Below are 16,807 nucleotides of genomic sequence, written 5' to 3' on the forward strand. Positions count from 1 at the left end.
AAACTGAAAAGAATGACAAACCAAGTTAAAAAATACCATTTATCTCATGGAAAGGTATAAACTTCACACCACCACTAACAAGCTGCCAATGAACACTTACTTAGATCTTTCAAAACAAGAGTTTACTCCTCAAAATGTTATTACTAATATCATCCAGACTTCAGCTCTTCACTAACTTTTTGAAACTCCAGAATTTAAGTTCACGTTTTCCTGTTTTTTAATACTATAGTTTTAGCAACAAACTGGATCTTAATTATACTAATAGTGTATCTTGTTTTTCCTGTTTCGATTTATGCAGTATGAACCTTAAAAAGATGCTACAGGGAAAACAGTGGCGCAAACTCACCACTAGCAAAGTATAGGTAAAGGTTATAGTTACAGGGATTATACTGGGCTGATAACATTAGTTAATACCAGTGGTAAATACAAGGCTAAATTTGCAATCACAAACTAGTATTATCACACATTCTCCACCTAAGCAATCAATACAGTGGTTTTAAGAAACAAGAAAGTTAAATGCGAACTGACCTCTTCCTGAAGTTTCTGGTTACTTTCCCGGCCATCACCTAGCTCTGCCATCCAGATCCACAATAAAGACAGCCCATGACGTTCCAGAAAGGACTTCAGGCAAGATTGTGAATGTGTATTCTTCATTGCAGGAGAGGAAGCAGGATGTAGTGTATTGGGAGAGGGAGACAGAGAATTAAAGAGGCTCATAGAAAGAACTAAAGATGTTCATTTATATCCACCAAAAAAAACTTAGAAACTCTGTTTTGATTGACTCAACTAGAACTGAACAGTTAATAATGCTCAAAAGTAAGAGATCATCTTTCTTGATACCTAAAATGCATCCAACCTGTACTATATTAAAGTAGAAAATCATATAAATACTAATGTCATTTATAATAAAATTCAATTCTGAAGGACAAAGAAATTTTATTGACCATTTTTACTGAAAAGGCTAAAACTATAAATATGGCATTTAAATAATTTTCTTTTCCTTTCTAGATGCTATTCAAAAGGTTTTTTTCTCTTAGATATTTTAAAAAGCATCCATTTTTATAATCCAACTTCTCGTGGCACACTTTAAATAAAGCATTGAGTAAGATTACTGTTAAAATCTTATGCTTTAAGAGCCTCCCCTGGTGGCGCAGGTGGTTGAGAGCCGTGCTGTGAAGCTGTCCACAGCCTCTCCAGCACCGGTTCAATCCCGGCCGGCCAGAGAGGGTCCCACCTAACACAGCAGACCTCTCCTGTCTCGCCCGCTGCTCCCCTTAGCAGTGTATTTTGTCATTCTGCCTGTTCTGTTACCCGCTCTGTCTCTGGTGAATCCTCTCACCCTCCCGCCTATCTGGCCTGTACCCCGGTTCCTGTATAAAATAAAAATAAATCTTTTTTAAAAAAAAATCCTATGCTGGGCCTCCTCGGTGGCGCAGTGGTTGAGTGCTGGGTTGCGAAGCTGCCAGCAGCCTCTGCAGCGCCGGTTCGACCCCAGCTGCTCCCCAGCCACTGGAGGAGGGTCCCACATGGCGTGCAGACTTCTTCTGCCACCTGCTGCTCCCCTCAGCAGTGTATTTAGGTCCTTCTGCCTGCTCTGCTCCCTGCTCAGGCTCTGGTGAATTCTCTCACTCTCCTGCACTTCTGACTGTATCCAGTGCTTGTATGAATAAATAAACAAAAATCTTTTTAAAAAAAAAAAAAAATCCTATGCTTTGAGATCCTGCAGTAATGGTCATAGCAAACTAATAATCAAGGAGAAAAAAAAAAAAACCAAACCATATCAATTATCATGAATTGTTACACACAAAAAAATGTCTTTTAACTAGTGAAAGCAAACAAGGTCACCACTAGATTACATGATGCTAAACTCTTAAGCCATTTTTTTAAGAGAATGAGCTTTCAAAGTCATGTAGAACTCATATATCCATTTAAAAAATAAGAGTAGCTCTTCTCATGAGAACTGTAACTTCACCATTCTAGATTTTAGATTAAATATGCCACCTCAAATTCAGAAAAAAAGAGCAAATTAATATAAAAGTGTTCACCTGTATGAGCTCAAGACAAGTAAGTTTCTGCTCCAAAGTTTCAATTCTAACCATTAGTCGGGATAAGCTGAGCACCTGATTTTTATCAGAGAGACCTTCTCCATTCTCCATCAGAGCTTCTAGCTCTCCGTCCACCTACCAGAGCAAAGAAAAATATCTGATTATAAGGCAACAACAACAAAAAGCCCACTAATTTAAGAACGAAACAACCTGAAAAGATGCTCAATTTCATTAGCAGCAAGGAAAAGGCAATTAAGACCACAGTGAAATGTCATGTTGGGTCCACAAAATTAGAGAAAAAAAAATTAAGTCTAATGATGATCAAATTCAAGCAAAGATGTGGATCAAAAGAAACTTTCATAAACTATTGGTGAAAGTATAAACTGGCACAATCATTTTGAACAGCATTTTATTTACTCATCAAATATTTACCAAGTACTTACTATGTCAAGTATAATTCTAGGTAGTGAAGACAATGCAATAAATGAAAACAAAATAATCTGTTCTTATGGGAGATAAGCAGCAAATTAGATTGAGAAGTACTTCAGAAAAAATGAGTAATTTGAAAAGTATTTGTTCCCCCCTTTGCCTAGCAACTGCACACTAAAAATAACACCTACCCCCCTAAAAAAAACCCTGCACATGTATACAGTACAATTGTAAGAATGCTCATTTCATAACAGCAAAAAACCGCCAACAACCCAAAATGAGTGTGGCCAGTTTGAATAAACTGATATATTCACACAGAGGAATATTATACCTCAGTGAAAGGAATCAAGTGCAGCCAAATGAAACAGAATCCATCAATCTTACAAAGGTACGTGAAAAAAGCAAGTTCCAAACTAAACGCTGTATAAATTAATTTTGAAGTTCCTCAAAAACAGTTTTTTACAGATCTATATCTGAGGAAATAAATTTTAAAAAGGCAAGAGAGGAAAGACACAAAATTCAAAATAGTGTTAAGCTCTAAGGGCTATGTAAGAAGAAGAGTAGAAGCACTGACAAGGGTTTACTTAAAATTATGCTTTGTAATGTACAATATTCTTTGGATGGTTCAAAAACTACATTTAAATGATGAGAAACCAAAACAAAACTACCAAAGATTTTATTGTAGCACTTAGAAAAGATACAAGAAAAGTAACAATGAAGTTTTAACTATAAATGCTGATGTTAAAGAACCTAAGAAGAAAGGTAGTGGTCAGAATGAGAGTGCCCAGAAGTGAATTCACAGAAGTGGGTTAGAAACAGCTAAGATAAAGACAAGAAAGAGCCGGTTTAGTAGAAGGTAAAGTTTGAAAAGAGGAAAGGAGAAATATATGATGGTGTGTGCTCAGCCTGGAATGGGTAAGATATGGAGAAGAACTGTGAAAAATACTATCAAAAGGAAGGCTGTTTTATATTGGAAGATCTCAGAGGTAAAATAAAAGTATCTGTATTTGATGTAATTAAGCTACTAAGCTCTATTACTAAAACCTGAGTAAGGGAGTACCATGATCAAAACATAATTTGAGAATAATTAGCACCACCACTAACAGAATAAAATCTATACAAGATAAATAATGAAGAAGAGATAAAAATACAGTATTAAATCATCTTGGTACAAACTTGTGCTGCAGTGGCTGCAGATAGCTTGACAGTGCTGCGTCTTAACCTCTTGCATCACCAGGGAGGCCCTAAGCAGCATTTTCAGTACCTTTTTTGAGAAAATATAGTATACATATAGAATGGTACATAATTTGTAAATAAAAAGGTTTAATTAAAGAAACATGTAGCGGGCCTCCCTGGTGGCACAGGGGTTAAGATACAACCTATGAAGCTGTCCACAGACACTGTAGCATGAGTTTGATCCCCGGCCCGGGAGCTACCCACATGGCGCAGCAGACCTCTTCTCACTCACCTGCTACTCAATCTGCCTGTTCTGTTCCCCACTCTGTCTCTGGTGAATCCTCTCAGTGCCCCATACCTCTGGCCTGTACCCCAGTTCTTGTATGCATAAATAAATCTTAAAAAAAAAAGTGACCTCCCTTCTTGATTGAGATATATACACATATATATGTATATATATATATATATATACAGTGAATGCTGAAATATGGATGAAACACTTACTGAATCCTTTTTACGAGATCGTTCCTTCTTCATTTTCCCTCCTGCTGCTCTGATGCTGACTCTGTTCTCTCCTCCCAGGTAACCTCGACAATTAGCTGACCCACAGAAACATTTCTGAGCTTCTTTCCTATTCAAGGAACATAAAGAAAAATGTCAGTTATGGGGTACTAAAACATATTAAAAACAGACAATATCATGAATATACACAAGAGGTCAAATTCAGCCTAAAGGAAAAAAAAAAAAAAACAATTATTTTGAGACTCTAATAAACCTGATACTGTCTAATGGAAATGCCTGATAATCACCCTTAAAAATATTCATTCTTTTTCCAATCTTCATTTATCAGTTAGACAAACCTAGCCTAGAAGTTAATGAGTAATTTCTCTACTTTATAAGACTACCTGTTAATGTATGAAAATAAGAAATCATAAACATATCTGGGCTAAGAACAAAATCACTTAGATAATTCAACAATTATTACTTATATATTTAACTGGCACATACAACAAAATGTATTACTGTAAGCAGATTACATAGACGATAAATGCATTATTAATTCAGGAGATTTAAAGGAAATGTGATTATTCAAAATTATCACAAGGATGAGACACTAATAACAAGTATAGTAATAAATAAATGTAACCACAGAGTCAAGGAAAAGTGATGGAAAGAACAAAGGCTTAAGTCATCAGACCTGGGTAAAATCTGTCATTTATTTACTGTGACCAGAGCTAAGGAAAACATGAAGGATTATTCAAAAAGTAAACCAATAGGGGGCCTCCCCGGTGGCACAGTGGTTGAGCGCTGGGTTGCGAAGCTACCCGCGGCCTCCATGGCGCCGGTTCGATCCCCGGTTGCTCCCCGGCCACTGGAGGAGGGTCCCACATGGGGCGCAGACCTCTCCTGCCGCCCACTGCTCCCCTCAGCAGTGTACTTCGGTCCTTCTGCCTGCTCTGCTCCCCGCTCTGGCTCTGGTGAATTCTCTCACCCTCCCGCGCTTCTGACTGTACCCAGTGCATGTATAAACAAACAAACAAACAAACAAATAAATAAATAAAATAAAACATGCGTCTATATAAAAAAAAAACCAACAAAAAGTAAACCAATAAATTTAGCATATGACAGTAGCAAGTGGAGGCACAAAAATAAATTATTCAAGAAAGAACAGCGAATCACAAAATGCACTTTATTTCCAGTTTCTTTTCATTCAAAGAATACAACATGAATACAAGAGAAGACTATAAGGAGCTCTACACAGAACCTGCTCTGCACCCATCTCCTAAATACCTATCAAGAAACGCAGATAGTTAGAATGGGGTTAACCATTTGACAGTTGTTCTGGATTATAATCAGATAATCAACTTTTGATATGGAAGAATCTCAGCACTCACTAAGTTCTCAGACATGAAGCATGAAAACATGTGAAGGGGTATCTCTCAACAAGTTGTACTGCCAGAATATCAGTAACTGACAAGACTATGGACAGAGTAGAAGAATTCAATTCCTGTTATGTGGTCACACTGAAAGTATTAAAATACCCAGAAATCCCTGTATCTCTATGCTTTTTAGTATAAACACCTGAAGCCACCAATTCAGATAGGAATAATCTAACAAAATTTTTACACTTTTAGACTTTACATTTCCACTATTTTAACTATATTGGTTTCTTTTTTTTTTTTTAAAGATTTATTTATTTATACAAGCACTGGGTACAGTCAGAGGCATGGGAGAGTGAGAGAATTCACCAGAGCCAGAGGGGAGAGCAGAGCAGGCAGACTGACGAAGTACACGGCTGAGGGGAGCAGCAGGCAGCAGGAGAGGTCTGCGCGCCATGTGGGACTCTCGCCGAGCGGCCGGGGATCGAACCGGTGCTGCAGAGGCTGCGGGCAGCTTCGCAACCCAGCACTCAACCGCTGTGCCACCGGGGAGGGCCCTATATTGGTTTCTTGATAAGGAATCATCTTGTGCAATAAATAATAAACTCTGGTCCTGGTACCCAGAGAAGACGAAAGCACCATTTTATAATATTTTAGGATGTATCTCTAGAGGGTAAGGACTCATTTTTAAAAACATAGCCACAACACCATTATCATTTTAAGAAATTAGTAATTCCTTAACAATATCAAATATTTAAAATTTCCCTTTTATCTCAAGTACCTTTCAACCAATTAATTTCAAATACGGCAAAAACACTGCAACTATCTTCTCTTCATATTAAGGTTCACCCCTCTATCTTCTACTTGCTATTTAAAAAGCCAAGTTATCTGCTGTACACTTTCCCAAAGCCTCCCTGTAGTGTCATTTATTTGCTCCTCACCTAGGCAGACCCAAAATACACAAAAATAATATATACATATTATTTTTATATATTTATAAATTTATATATAATTATAAATCATATTTATATAGTACATATAAATTATATATTATATGTAAATATATCATTAAAAGATAATTGATGTAATGTAAATGCAATTTATATATAATACACATATTTGTATATATGTATGTATTTGGCAAGACTAATGTATTCTTTCATCAGTTATCTTTTTATAATGTTGGTAGCCACTGATGACCACCACCTAGACCCATTAATTCATCAGGTGTTGCAAAATGGTGATATTATTACCACTTCACTTAGGAGTTGAAATAAACTCTACAAAAATGAATTTCCTCTCATCAACTTAACCTGAAGTAGAATTTATTTGGGAAAAGCAAGGTAAATGCCTGATGTTTCCCTTTTTTAATTTTTCAATCAATTTTCAAAATCATGAATTGGTTCTCATTAAGCATAACCAATGCAGCTTAACTGTTAATGTATCATAAGGCTCATGAATTCTACATACAGTGGTTTCAAACTTTATATAAAGTGATTTTGATGCTTACGGGTTACTAAGCACTCTCCCCACTTTCGGTAAGTGACAGTCATTAAAGCTAACTGAGTTACTTTGACATGACCCTCTTATATAATTTGTGTTTTTTGTATGACAGGATAATCTAGGATCATCATGTTTAATTCCTGTCTCAAACTTGAAATAAGACATTTCTCCAAGGAACCTAGTTCCTTTTTGTGGAGAATGGTTTTATAAAACCACGATATAGATGCAAGAAGCACTCATTGCTATTGTATCTGTTATTATTTTTGGTAGACAGAAGTGGGTGACGAGTTATTTTTCAGAGTACAACATGGTATAGATGAGACATAATTAGTCATGAGTTGATAACTGATAAGATGATGGATACCCCAGGATTTTACTATAGTATTTTTTCTTTTTTTTTTTTTTTTTTTTTTTATAGAGGCATGCTTTATTTATTTGTTTGCTGGTTTGTTTGTTTGTTTTTTGTTTATACATGCACTGGGTACAGTCAGAAGCGCGGGAGGGTGAGAGAATTCACCAGAGCCAGAGCGGGGAGCAGAGCAGGCAGAAGGACCGAAGTACACTGCTGAGGGGAGCAGCGGGCGGCAGGAGGGGTCTGCGCGCCATGTGGGACCCTCCTCCGGTGGCCGGGGAGCAGCCAGGGATCGAACCGGCGCCGCAGAGGCCGCGGGCAGCTTCGCAACCCAGCGCTCAACCGCTGCGCCACCGGGGAGGCCCCAATATAGTATTTTTTCTTAATACACATACAGAGTTGACATACCTAAAACAAAAAGTTTTAAAATACACTGGAAACATAAAAAAGAAATTCAGAAGAAAATTATGTTGTTTCTCTACAATATTTCTTAATAGCCAGAAGTGTCATACTAAGGGAGAAACACATGAAACTTACACAGAACAATATAGATGAGAGCTGATATACATTTAACTTCTTAGTAATACACATCAAAAAATTTTAATCTATATCTGAACAGTCTATTTCTCCCCTAAAAGCAGAAAAAAAAAAAAAAAATACAAACACCACTTACCCATATCTTTGAAACTGATAGTCAAATGTTAACTCTGAGCCCGAAGGAACCAGTTTGGTGGTAAAGAACCCAACCCTCAGCTGTCCATTCACAGTCCACTGAGATGGTGAAAAGAAAAGAAACAGTAACGAATCTTTTTTTTTTTTTTAAACCATCATTTGCCTTCATTATGCATGCTCCTCTCTAGACAACAGAAGTTTTCCAACTAGCAAACAGTCAACTCTTTTCCTTAAATAAACTAACATATTGTTACTCTTCTTTAATATACTGCCAGGCTGAATATCATCTATAATTTGTCTCTAATAAAAAAAACTTTGTACTTTACCTCAATACAAAATTTCTACCAGTAAAGATTCACTCATACTAAAAATAGACAAACAGGGAATTCCTGGTGTCATTGAGAATCACAGGCAACTTTATATTATGTCAAAAGGAACTACTGTTCTAAAATAAGACAGAACATGGAGCCAGGAAAACAATGTTGCCAAAAGCTAAATTTCATGAATTAGTGGTCATATGACTAAGAATATGAATAAGAAGGATAGCATCAGAATGATACATGAAACTTAAGAATTAAAATGAGGGCAGATACATAGAGGATAGATCTTACAGTTCCAAAATATTTAAGATATGACTCAATTGCAAAGCTCCTGTCAGATCACCTAAACATGTTACTGGAGGGAAAAAAACAGTGAAGGAACAAAGTACAATCGGAAGGTAACAGCTAGACATGTGGTCAACAGCTATAGGCAAAACTAGAGTCAAAACTTAGGTTAAATAATTACAGCCATTCTATATGGCTCAGGTCTTAGAAGAGTCACATCAAGAGTCACATCGAAGATCCATTAGAGTATACAAGTGAAACAGCAGAAATTATCGAGGAGTCAGAAGCACTATTTCAATATAAGAGGGAACCCTTAATAGATAATTTTTCTAGGGACTGGGTTCATAGTTTTCTTAACCTAAGAAAGAACAACTGTTCTAATGTATACTTTTTTTTTTTAATCTAAGCTCAAAAACACAAATTAGAAGGCAGAGGGTAATTATTTCAAAATGTCATACCAAATTCAATTAAGAGATTTTTCAAGTATCAACTATGTGTAAAGCACAAGAACATAAAGATAAGCAATACCCAAAGCGTGCCCTTGTTGGAGTGTAGTGTACAACAACACATTCAATCCCTTTCATGTGTGGCCATTATATATATATCTATGTTACAAAAATAGTGACATTTAGCATGTGGGGTAAGAGCTGACAAAAATCTGAACAGCACACACTGAACTTCATCAAATTAAAATTTAGTTTTGTGTTTTGAAATTATATCTAAAAATTATGAGCAAAGAGAGATGATAATTAAATGCAAAGGGAACGCCTAGATTGAGTCCTAAACCAAAAAAACAACAGATGGCAAAATCCAAATAAGATCTATTAATCACTATTAATAAATATATTAATAGTATTTCCTGGATTGGATAACTAACTGCATTATGTATGGTTAAGTACAATGTGAACATTGGAGAAGGTTTATGAAGAATGGCATATGGAAACTCTGTATGATTTCTGCACTATTATTTTATAAACCTAAATCTATTTCAAAATAAAATATTTAACAACATAGTAGAATAGGGAAAATGTTGTTAAAATGATCAAAAAATAAAATCCATGGGTACCTTTCATATAGAATTGAAAATTAATGGTCAGAGTAGCAAACCTGAACAAGTATCTTAAACTCTAAATCTACCTCGACTTACTTTCTGAGTCTCACAGTTTGGCTCACAACTGTGATTCATGAAACGAGAGCAATTTCCTTTCTGAGTGGCATCTATTATCTAGGGAAAAGAACAAATTAAGAGTTAAGAATGCAACTTTAAAAATACAAGCATTTTTCAAAGGAAAGACATTAAGGCAAATTTTAAGACTGCATCCCTTTACCCTCCCATCCCTGAACACTCTCATATTACTTTACACATGAAAGTGACAAATATCCAACTGCTTTCTCTAACTACAACCATGTTACCTGAAGGCAAAATCATCTCCATATCTATCAATGTCCTTCCCACTTACTTCAATATATTTCTTACATCCTATTCTAATTCAACCTTACTGCATATGTATAAAACTTCATTTTATAGTCCATGCCTGACAGTGAAGTAGCTCTAAAACCTGAGTCTGTATCTGAATCCCCTGGAGAACTTGTTAAAAATTCTTGGTAGGCCCACCCCAATTAGATCCACCACGTTGTGGGTGAAGGGAGACAACATATATCCCTAGAATGTACTTTTTCAGACAGAATGTAGAAGCAGATAGAAAAATCCAGCTAAATTTCATTAAGCCAGGCCTTAGAGGTACTCCTCACTAAGAAAAGTTACTTTTCATAAAAGCATGTTATTTGTTTCAACATATAATGGTTATTACTTTTAAATGTTTTAATTAATAATTTTTAATTTTAAAATTTCCCAGCTTTTTTATATATCATTAATATATATCATAAATATATATCATATTTATATGATAAATATAGACAACAAAAGTCATCGGGGAGAGTATTCAATAAATTTGAAGAGCTACAATATGAAGCATGTATGCATACATTTACATATATATGTAAACAGCACCCTCTACCAAGCTTTTTGTAAACAAAGACACAAATGAGACAGTGTTCTATCCCTAACTTTTATCACTTAACGTATTTTAGAGGTCATTCCTTATCAACGACCCTTACAAACTTAACAATTTCCAGATCTGTTTCAAAGCAAACACATTCTTGTACCCCTTATGTTTATTGCTGCACTCTTCACAACAGGTTAAGATAAGGAAACAACCCAAATGCCCAAAAATAGGTGACTGGATCAAGAAGATGTGGTACATATACACAATGGAATACTATTCAGCAATCAAAAAAGATAAACTCATGCCATTTGCAACGAAACGGATGGAGCTAGAAGGGATCATGCTTGGTGAAATAAACCAGAAGGAAAAAGTAAAATATCAAATGGTTTCACGTGTAGGAGGAATATAGGGGAACCAAAGGATCAGGGGGAAAAAAAATTAATAAACAACAGAACTAGCAGGCAACCATAAATCAGAGACATTTTGCAAGGGAAGGGGAGGGAAAGGGATCACAACAGGGGAGAGAAGAGCACAAGGGACTATGGTGATGGCTCATAGGTGAACTGGTGGTGGGGGGTACGGGGACTACACAATGATGTAAAAGATATAAATAAATAAATAATTATACATATTAAAAAAAAAACCTCAACAACAACAAAAGCAAACATATTCATGCTGCTCACCTCATCATTCTTCAGAGCCATGAAATAATAATGAATGTTTTTGTTTCGTGCATACTCCTTTACCCGGGCTTTGAACTCTTTATGATCAAGTACCTCTCCACAATATTCTAGGACAAATGTGTTCCTGGCAAAACAAAAAAGAAAACAATGGCACTTCCTGCCTAACAACTGTGGGGAAAATCACATATATCCATGCAAAAGTAATAAATTTAAAGAAATAATACAAAGTGGATTCATTTGACATTACACAAGATGTAATTAAAATATACATAAAATAGCTAGCATCTAACCAAGGTTAACTGTCTCCTTCCTAATTTGAAGAATTTTGATACTATTTAGTTTTTATGACTTATACATACTACTAAAAATGCATATATTTGCCTGACTGGATATTATATCATACTTTCAATTTGGTTTACATTATGAAAACAGTGATTTATAGCTGAAAAAACAGCTCTGAAGAAATTTGGAGGCATTAAAAAATTAGAGGTTTTGTTCTAAGAAAAAAAAGGCAACTTAAATATAGTAATTCTAATAACTTTACACTCAACGGTTTCTAATGACAGTAAAGGTAAAATATACTTTTTCTCTTATCGCAGTCTCAGTGAGCTTTCTCCAGCATTATCAATAATTATGATTAATCTCTCTTCTTTCAGTTACCTTCCAACCTTTATTGTTCTTTCCTTGGTTATTTAACTATTTCTTCTTTATTGACGATATATTCAATCTCTCCCCCATCCTTTTACCCTATAAAAGCTCATTTTCACCCAGGACTTCAACTATTATCTCCATGTAGACAAACAATTCATTATATTTCTCCCCAGATTCAGGCCTGAAACGACCTGCCTGGCAAGATGGTCTTATCCCCTCAAAATAAACATGCCCTAACTCTAACCAAAGAAATTTTTAAAATGTAAAAATATAAATAATTTGTCTTTGTTTACAACACAATGTACATATTAAAAGAAGAAATTACCTGACCAATTGAAAAAATTAAAACCTTCTTACTCCAGAAAATAAACCAGTTGAAAATGAATGAGAAAAGCACTATGCTTAATAAAAAAAAAAAAACAACAAACCTCAAAAACAAGATTAGAGAAATTTATAGTGGATATACACACAATTGTGCAGCAATCTATAAACACATTTAAGTCTTATGATTACTCATAAGACAATCCTAAAAAAAAAATCAAATACTATCTTTTATAAACAACCCTTAAATTTTTCTTTATAACCCCAGAAGTCTCTTGTTTTGTAAGAAATGTATCAGAATGACCACAAATCTGAGGTGTTAGGATCTGTTCCCTCCATAAAGAAAAAAGAAAAACTACCATCACAGCCTTGACTTGTAGATTAAATGTGATAATGACTACAAAACAGACCTTACACAAGATCTGAAACCTTAAAGGTAAAACAAACAAACAATCAAAAGACCATTTCTTTCTGTAATGAAAAATAAATCTTCTTTCTTGAACTTCATGTTTTTTTTTTCAATGATTTATTTTATGTATTTATGCATACAAGAGCTGGGGTGTAGGTCAAAGGTACAGGGGGTAAGAGGATTCACCAGAGACAGAGTGGGGAGCAGAACAGGCAGACTGACTGAAATACACTGCTGAGGGGAAGAGTGGGCGAGGCAGGAGAGGTCTGCTGCACCATGTGGCCAGAGACTGAACTTGTGCTGCAGCAGCTGTGAATAGCTTCATAGTGCTAAGAGACTTAACCCCCTGCGACACCAGGGAGGCCTGATACTTTATTCTTTTATACTAAAATATGTAATTCTGATGACACCGCTCTCAAATGACCTCTTTATTTTAAAAAGAGCTCTTAAATACTAGAACTTTTCCAACCAGTAAATAATTCAAACTAGAGACTTCATGCCATGAGGGAATCTGAAGGATACATCAATATCCATGGATCTATGTAACAGTCTAGGCTCATAAAACAGCTGAGATGAAAGGTCTCAAATTTTCAGTGTTTTAAGAAATGTAAGAAAAACTGCTAGACCCTCCAACTGCCTAATCTCCAAAAAACTAAACAAGTCAATACAAAAACATATCATGCAGTCTTTAAAATTGCCTAGAGGGGCCTCCCTGGTAGCACAAGGGGTTAAGGTGCAGCATTATGAAGCTATCTGCAGCCACTCGATCCCCAGACGGCCAAGGAGCTACCCATATGGCGCAGCAGACCTCTCCTGTCTTGCCTGATGCTCCTCTCAGCACTGTATCTCAGTCAGTCTGCCTGTTCTATTCCCCACTCTGGTGAATCCTCTCACCCCCCGCACCTCTAGCCTGTACCCCAGTTCTTGTATGTATAAATATTTTTTTTTAAATAATTATTTTTAAAAAACAGTAACTTACGAAGGAAGATCTTTGGCAGCTCTCAAGCCCCAGCCTTTCTTTTCTGTGAGTATGACTTCCACATCAGCATGTTGTTTTCTCTGAAACCGCCTATTAGAACAATAATCCCCATTTGGACACCGAGAAGAACTGAAATGAGAAATGGTGACATTCTTTAAAGCAGCAAAAAGAAAAAAGTCTCACTTTCAGTAGAAAGTGCTATGTAACTATGTACAACCATATCTTTATGGCATAATCAGCATATGTGTGGTAAACCTCCAAGTGAGCCCTCCTCAATAGTTCTTCCGATCATGAAGGCATTCTTTAGAATGGGGTATCTACATTGTTAAAGAGATGATGCCCACAATACAACCTGGTTATCTAGTCATCACAAGACAGAAAGGTCTGTCTTCCATTTCCTGGGTGTCTAGTATACATTTCCAGGCTACATATAAACTTGCAATATTTCAACAACTTTGCAGAGCTAATAGCTAATTTATTTTCTATCAGTACACCTTCTCTTAGAGTATACTTGAAATCATTAATTTGACCTTTTGAGTGTAGTTAACTACTTGATCTACATTGAAAAGAAATAAAAGTCATCATTAAACATATTCCTGTTCAGAGTAAACAAAATATAAGTGACAAGATTCCTTCTCCATGGATCCAAGAATAAAAATTAAAATTCAAACATTCATCAAATTCTTAATATTCCAAAGCTGGCAGAAACACACACAAATGCTTTTAATATAGTATAAAACTACAATAGAAATCACCAACCATTTCCCATATATTATTATTCATTGCCAAATTAGTAGAAAATAGTATTTTTGCAGATTCTCAAAGGATAAAGGATTCACTTTAGAAGGAGGCAGTAAAGGAAATTTTCAAGACGGAGCAGAATTAAAGAATCTCTAATACTGGGCCTCCCCGGTGGCGCAGCGGTTGAGCGCTGGGTTGCGAAGCTGCCCGCGGCCTCTGCGGCGCTGGTTCCATCCCCGGCTGCTCCCCGGCCCCCTGAGGAGGGTCCCACATGGCGCGCGCGCAGACCTCTCCTGCCGCCCGCTGCTCCCCTCAGCAGTGTACTTCGTCAGTCTGCCTGCTCTGCTCTCCCCTCTGGCTCTGGTGAATTCTCTCACCCTCCCGTGCTTCTGACTGTACCCAGTGCTTGTATAAACAAAACAAACAAACAAATAAATAAATAAAACATGCCTCTATAAAAAAAAAAAATCTTAAAAAAAAAAAAGAATCTCTAATACAGACAGGATAAGGATCGATAAGGAAAATGAGATACGATAATCCCTACCTATGTGCAGAAATAGGAAACAAGGCCCACTTGATAGAAGGAGTGAGAAACAGCAAAAAGATAACTGGTAAGAAAGATGCATTGCTTAGGGGATAGAAAGACAGGTTGTTGGTCTATATTAAGGGCACTGAATACCAAGCTAAATTTGAGAATCTAATACTGAAAACTACTATATGAAGTGTGGGAATAACATGGAAAAGTTCTGTACTTCATAGCTGTTTAGAAAAGTTAGCACAAAAAGCCAGAAGAATGCAGAGTAGGGCAACAATGTCAGATTAGGAGAATAATGCTAACTCAATGTTTCTTCTTACATGAGTACCATGATCTCAACTTTTCAGTTTAGACAAAAGAATAGCAGGAATACCTTTTCTCTTTTTTCTTTTTTGAGGTGGTTTTACTTTTGCAACACTATAGCATGAACAAAACCAAAAACTGAGCTTTAACAGAAAGCACTTCATTAATACTAAAAATAACTGTTATACATCACCTTAATATTCTTTCCATATTAAGAATAAGGATACAATTTTTCATCAATGAGATAGATTAAAAAAATCGTCACAGTTTTAAATGCAAAGATACTTCTTTAAAAATATGGAAACAAGGGCCTCCCCTGGTGGCGCAGCGGTTGAGCGCTGGGCTGCAAAGCTGCCCGCAGCCTCTGCAGCACCGGTTCGATCCCCAGCCGCTGGCGAGGGTCCCACATGGCGTGCAGACCTCTCCTGCCGCGCCCGCTGCTCCCCTCAGCAGTGTACTTCTGCCTGTTCTGCTCCCTGCTCTGGCTCTGGTGAATTCTCTCACCCTCCTGCGCTTCTGACTGTACCCAGTGCTTGTATGTATAAATAGATAAATAAATATTTTAAAAAATTTAAAAAAAATATGGAAACAAGTGTTTATTAATAGAAGATCAGTAATTACAGATTAACTATGAATAGTATACATAATGCAACCAAGGGAAAGATTTAGGTAGTCTGTATATGTAGCTCTATACAGGTTTCCAAAAGATATTTAATTAAGTGTGTATGGGAAAAAAAGCTCAAAAAAGTACATATAGTTAGGATTCATTTTTTTTGTTTGTTTGTTTGTTTGTTTATACATGCACTGGGTACAGTCAGAAGCGCGGGAGGGTGAGAGAATTCACCAGAGCCAGAGCGGGGAGCAGAGCAGGCAGAAGCACCGAAGTACACTGCTGAGGGGAGCAGCGGGCGGTGGGAGAGGTCTGCGCCATGTGGGACCCTCCTCCTGTGGCCGGGGAGCAGCCGGGGATCGAACCGGCGCCGCAGAGGCCGCGGGCAGCTTCGCAACCCAGCGCTCAACTGCTGCGCCACCGGGGAGGCCCAGGATTCATTTTTACATATGAAAGAGGAAATATCTACCTATGTTGCCATAAGCATATAGGCATAAAAATTATCTAGAAAGACAATACATAGAGGAAATGATGGTTGGGAGAGAAAATGGCATTTTTTAAACTTTAGGATTTTGTCTCATTTTATAGTAAAACATAAATAACAGTGATTTACTTTCTCAGGACACAAACTTACAAGAGATAAAAGGAGACTGAATAAAAATTAACATTACCATGCCAGCATTAGTAACAGGGATACTTTATATAAATAACACTTACAATGTGCCCAAAAGGTAGTGCTTTTAATGTGTACTTTAATCTAATAGACAATGCAAAGAAAATGTTTCCTTATAGCAACTCTTGTCCTAAGGCTGTCTGCCTGTGTCTACACAGGCATCTCTTTGTATTTATTTATTTATATATTTCTTACATCATTTTTCACTTTTGCACAATGTATGCATTTTCATTT

The 16,807-nt window shown here is 36.5% G+C and overlaps 1 protein-coding gene across 2 annotated transcripts in view; it reads right to left on the minus strand.

Moving 5' to 3' along the window:
* The window catches only part of SETD2 (SET domain containing 2, histone lysine methyltransferase), a 94,893-nt gene that overhangs the window by 50,141 nt on the left and 27,945 nt on the right, over window positions 1–16,807 (minus strand). For both annotated transcript variants that reach the window (XR_005128415.2, XM_037528019.2), the window contains exons 5-11: window positions 13,712–13,840; window positions 11,352–11,475; window positions 9,810–9,887; window positions 8,059–8,156; window positions 4,155–4,281; window positions 2,046–2,180; window positions 529–648 (exon numbers count right to left, since the gene is read on the minus strand). Coding sequence is in view for 1 of the 2 variants with exons in the window: in XM_037528019.2 (XP_037383916.1) it covers window positions 529–648; window positions 2,046–2,180; window positions 4,155–4,281; window positions 8,059–8,156; window positions 9,810–9,887; window positions 11,352–11,475; window positions 13,712–13,840 (811 nt within the window). In the remaining variant the exon portion in view is untranslated. The remainder of the gene's footprint in view (window positions 1–528; window positions 649–2,045; window positions 2,181–4,154; window positions 4,282–8,058; window positions 8,157–9,809; window positions 9,888–11,351; window positions 11,476–13,711; window positions 13,841–16,807) is intronic.

Source organism: Talpa occidentalis, unplaced genomic scaffold (assembly GCF_014898055.3).
Source record: "Talpa occidentalis isolate TD23 unplaced genomic scaffold, MPIMG_talOcc4v2.1 talOcc4.10, whole genome shotgun sequence".
NCBI lineage: Eukaryota > Metazoa > Chordata > Mammalia > Eulipotyphla > Talpidae > Talpa > Talpa occidentalis.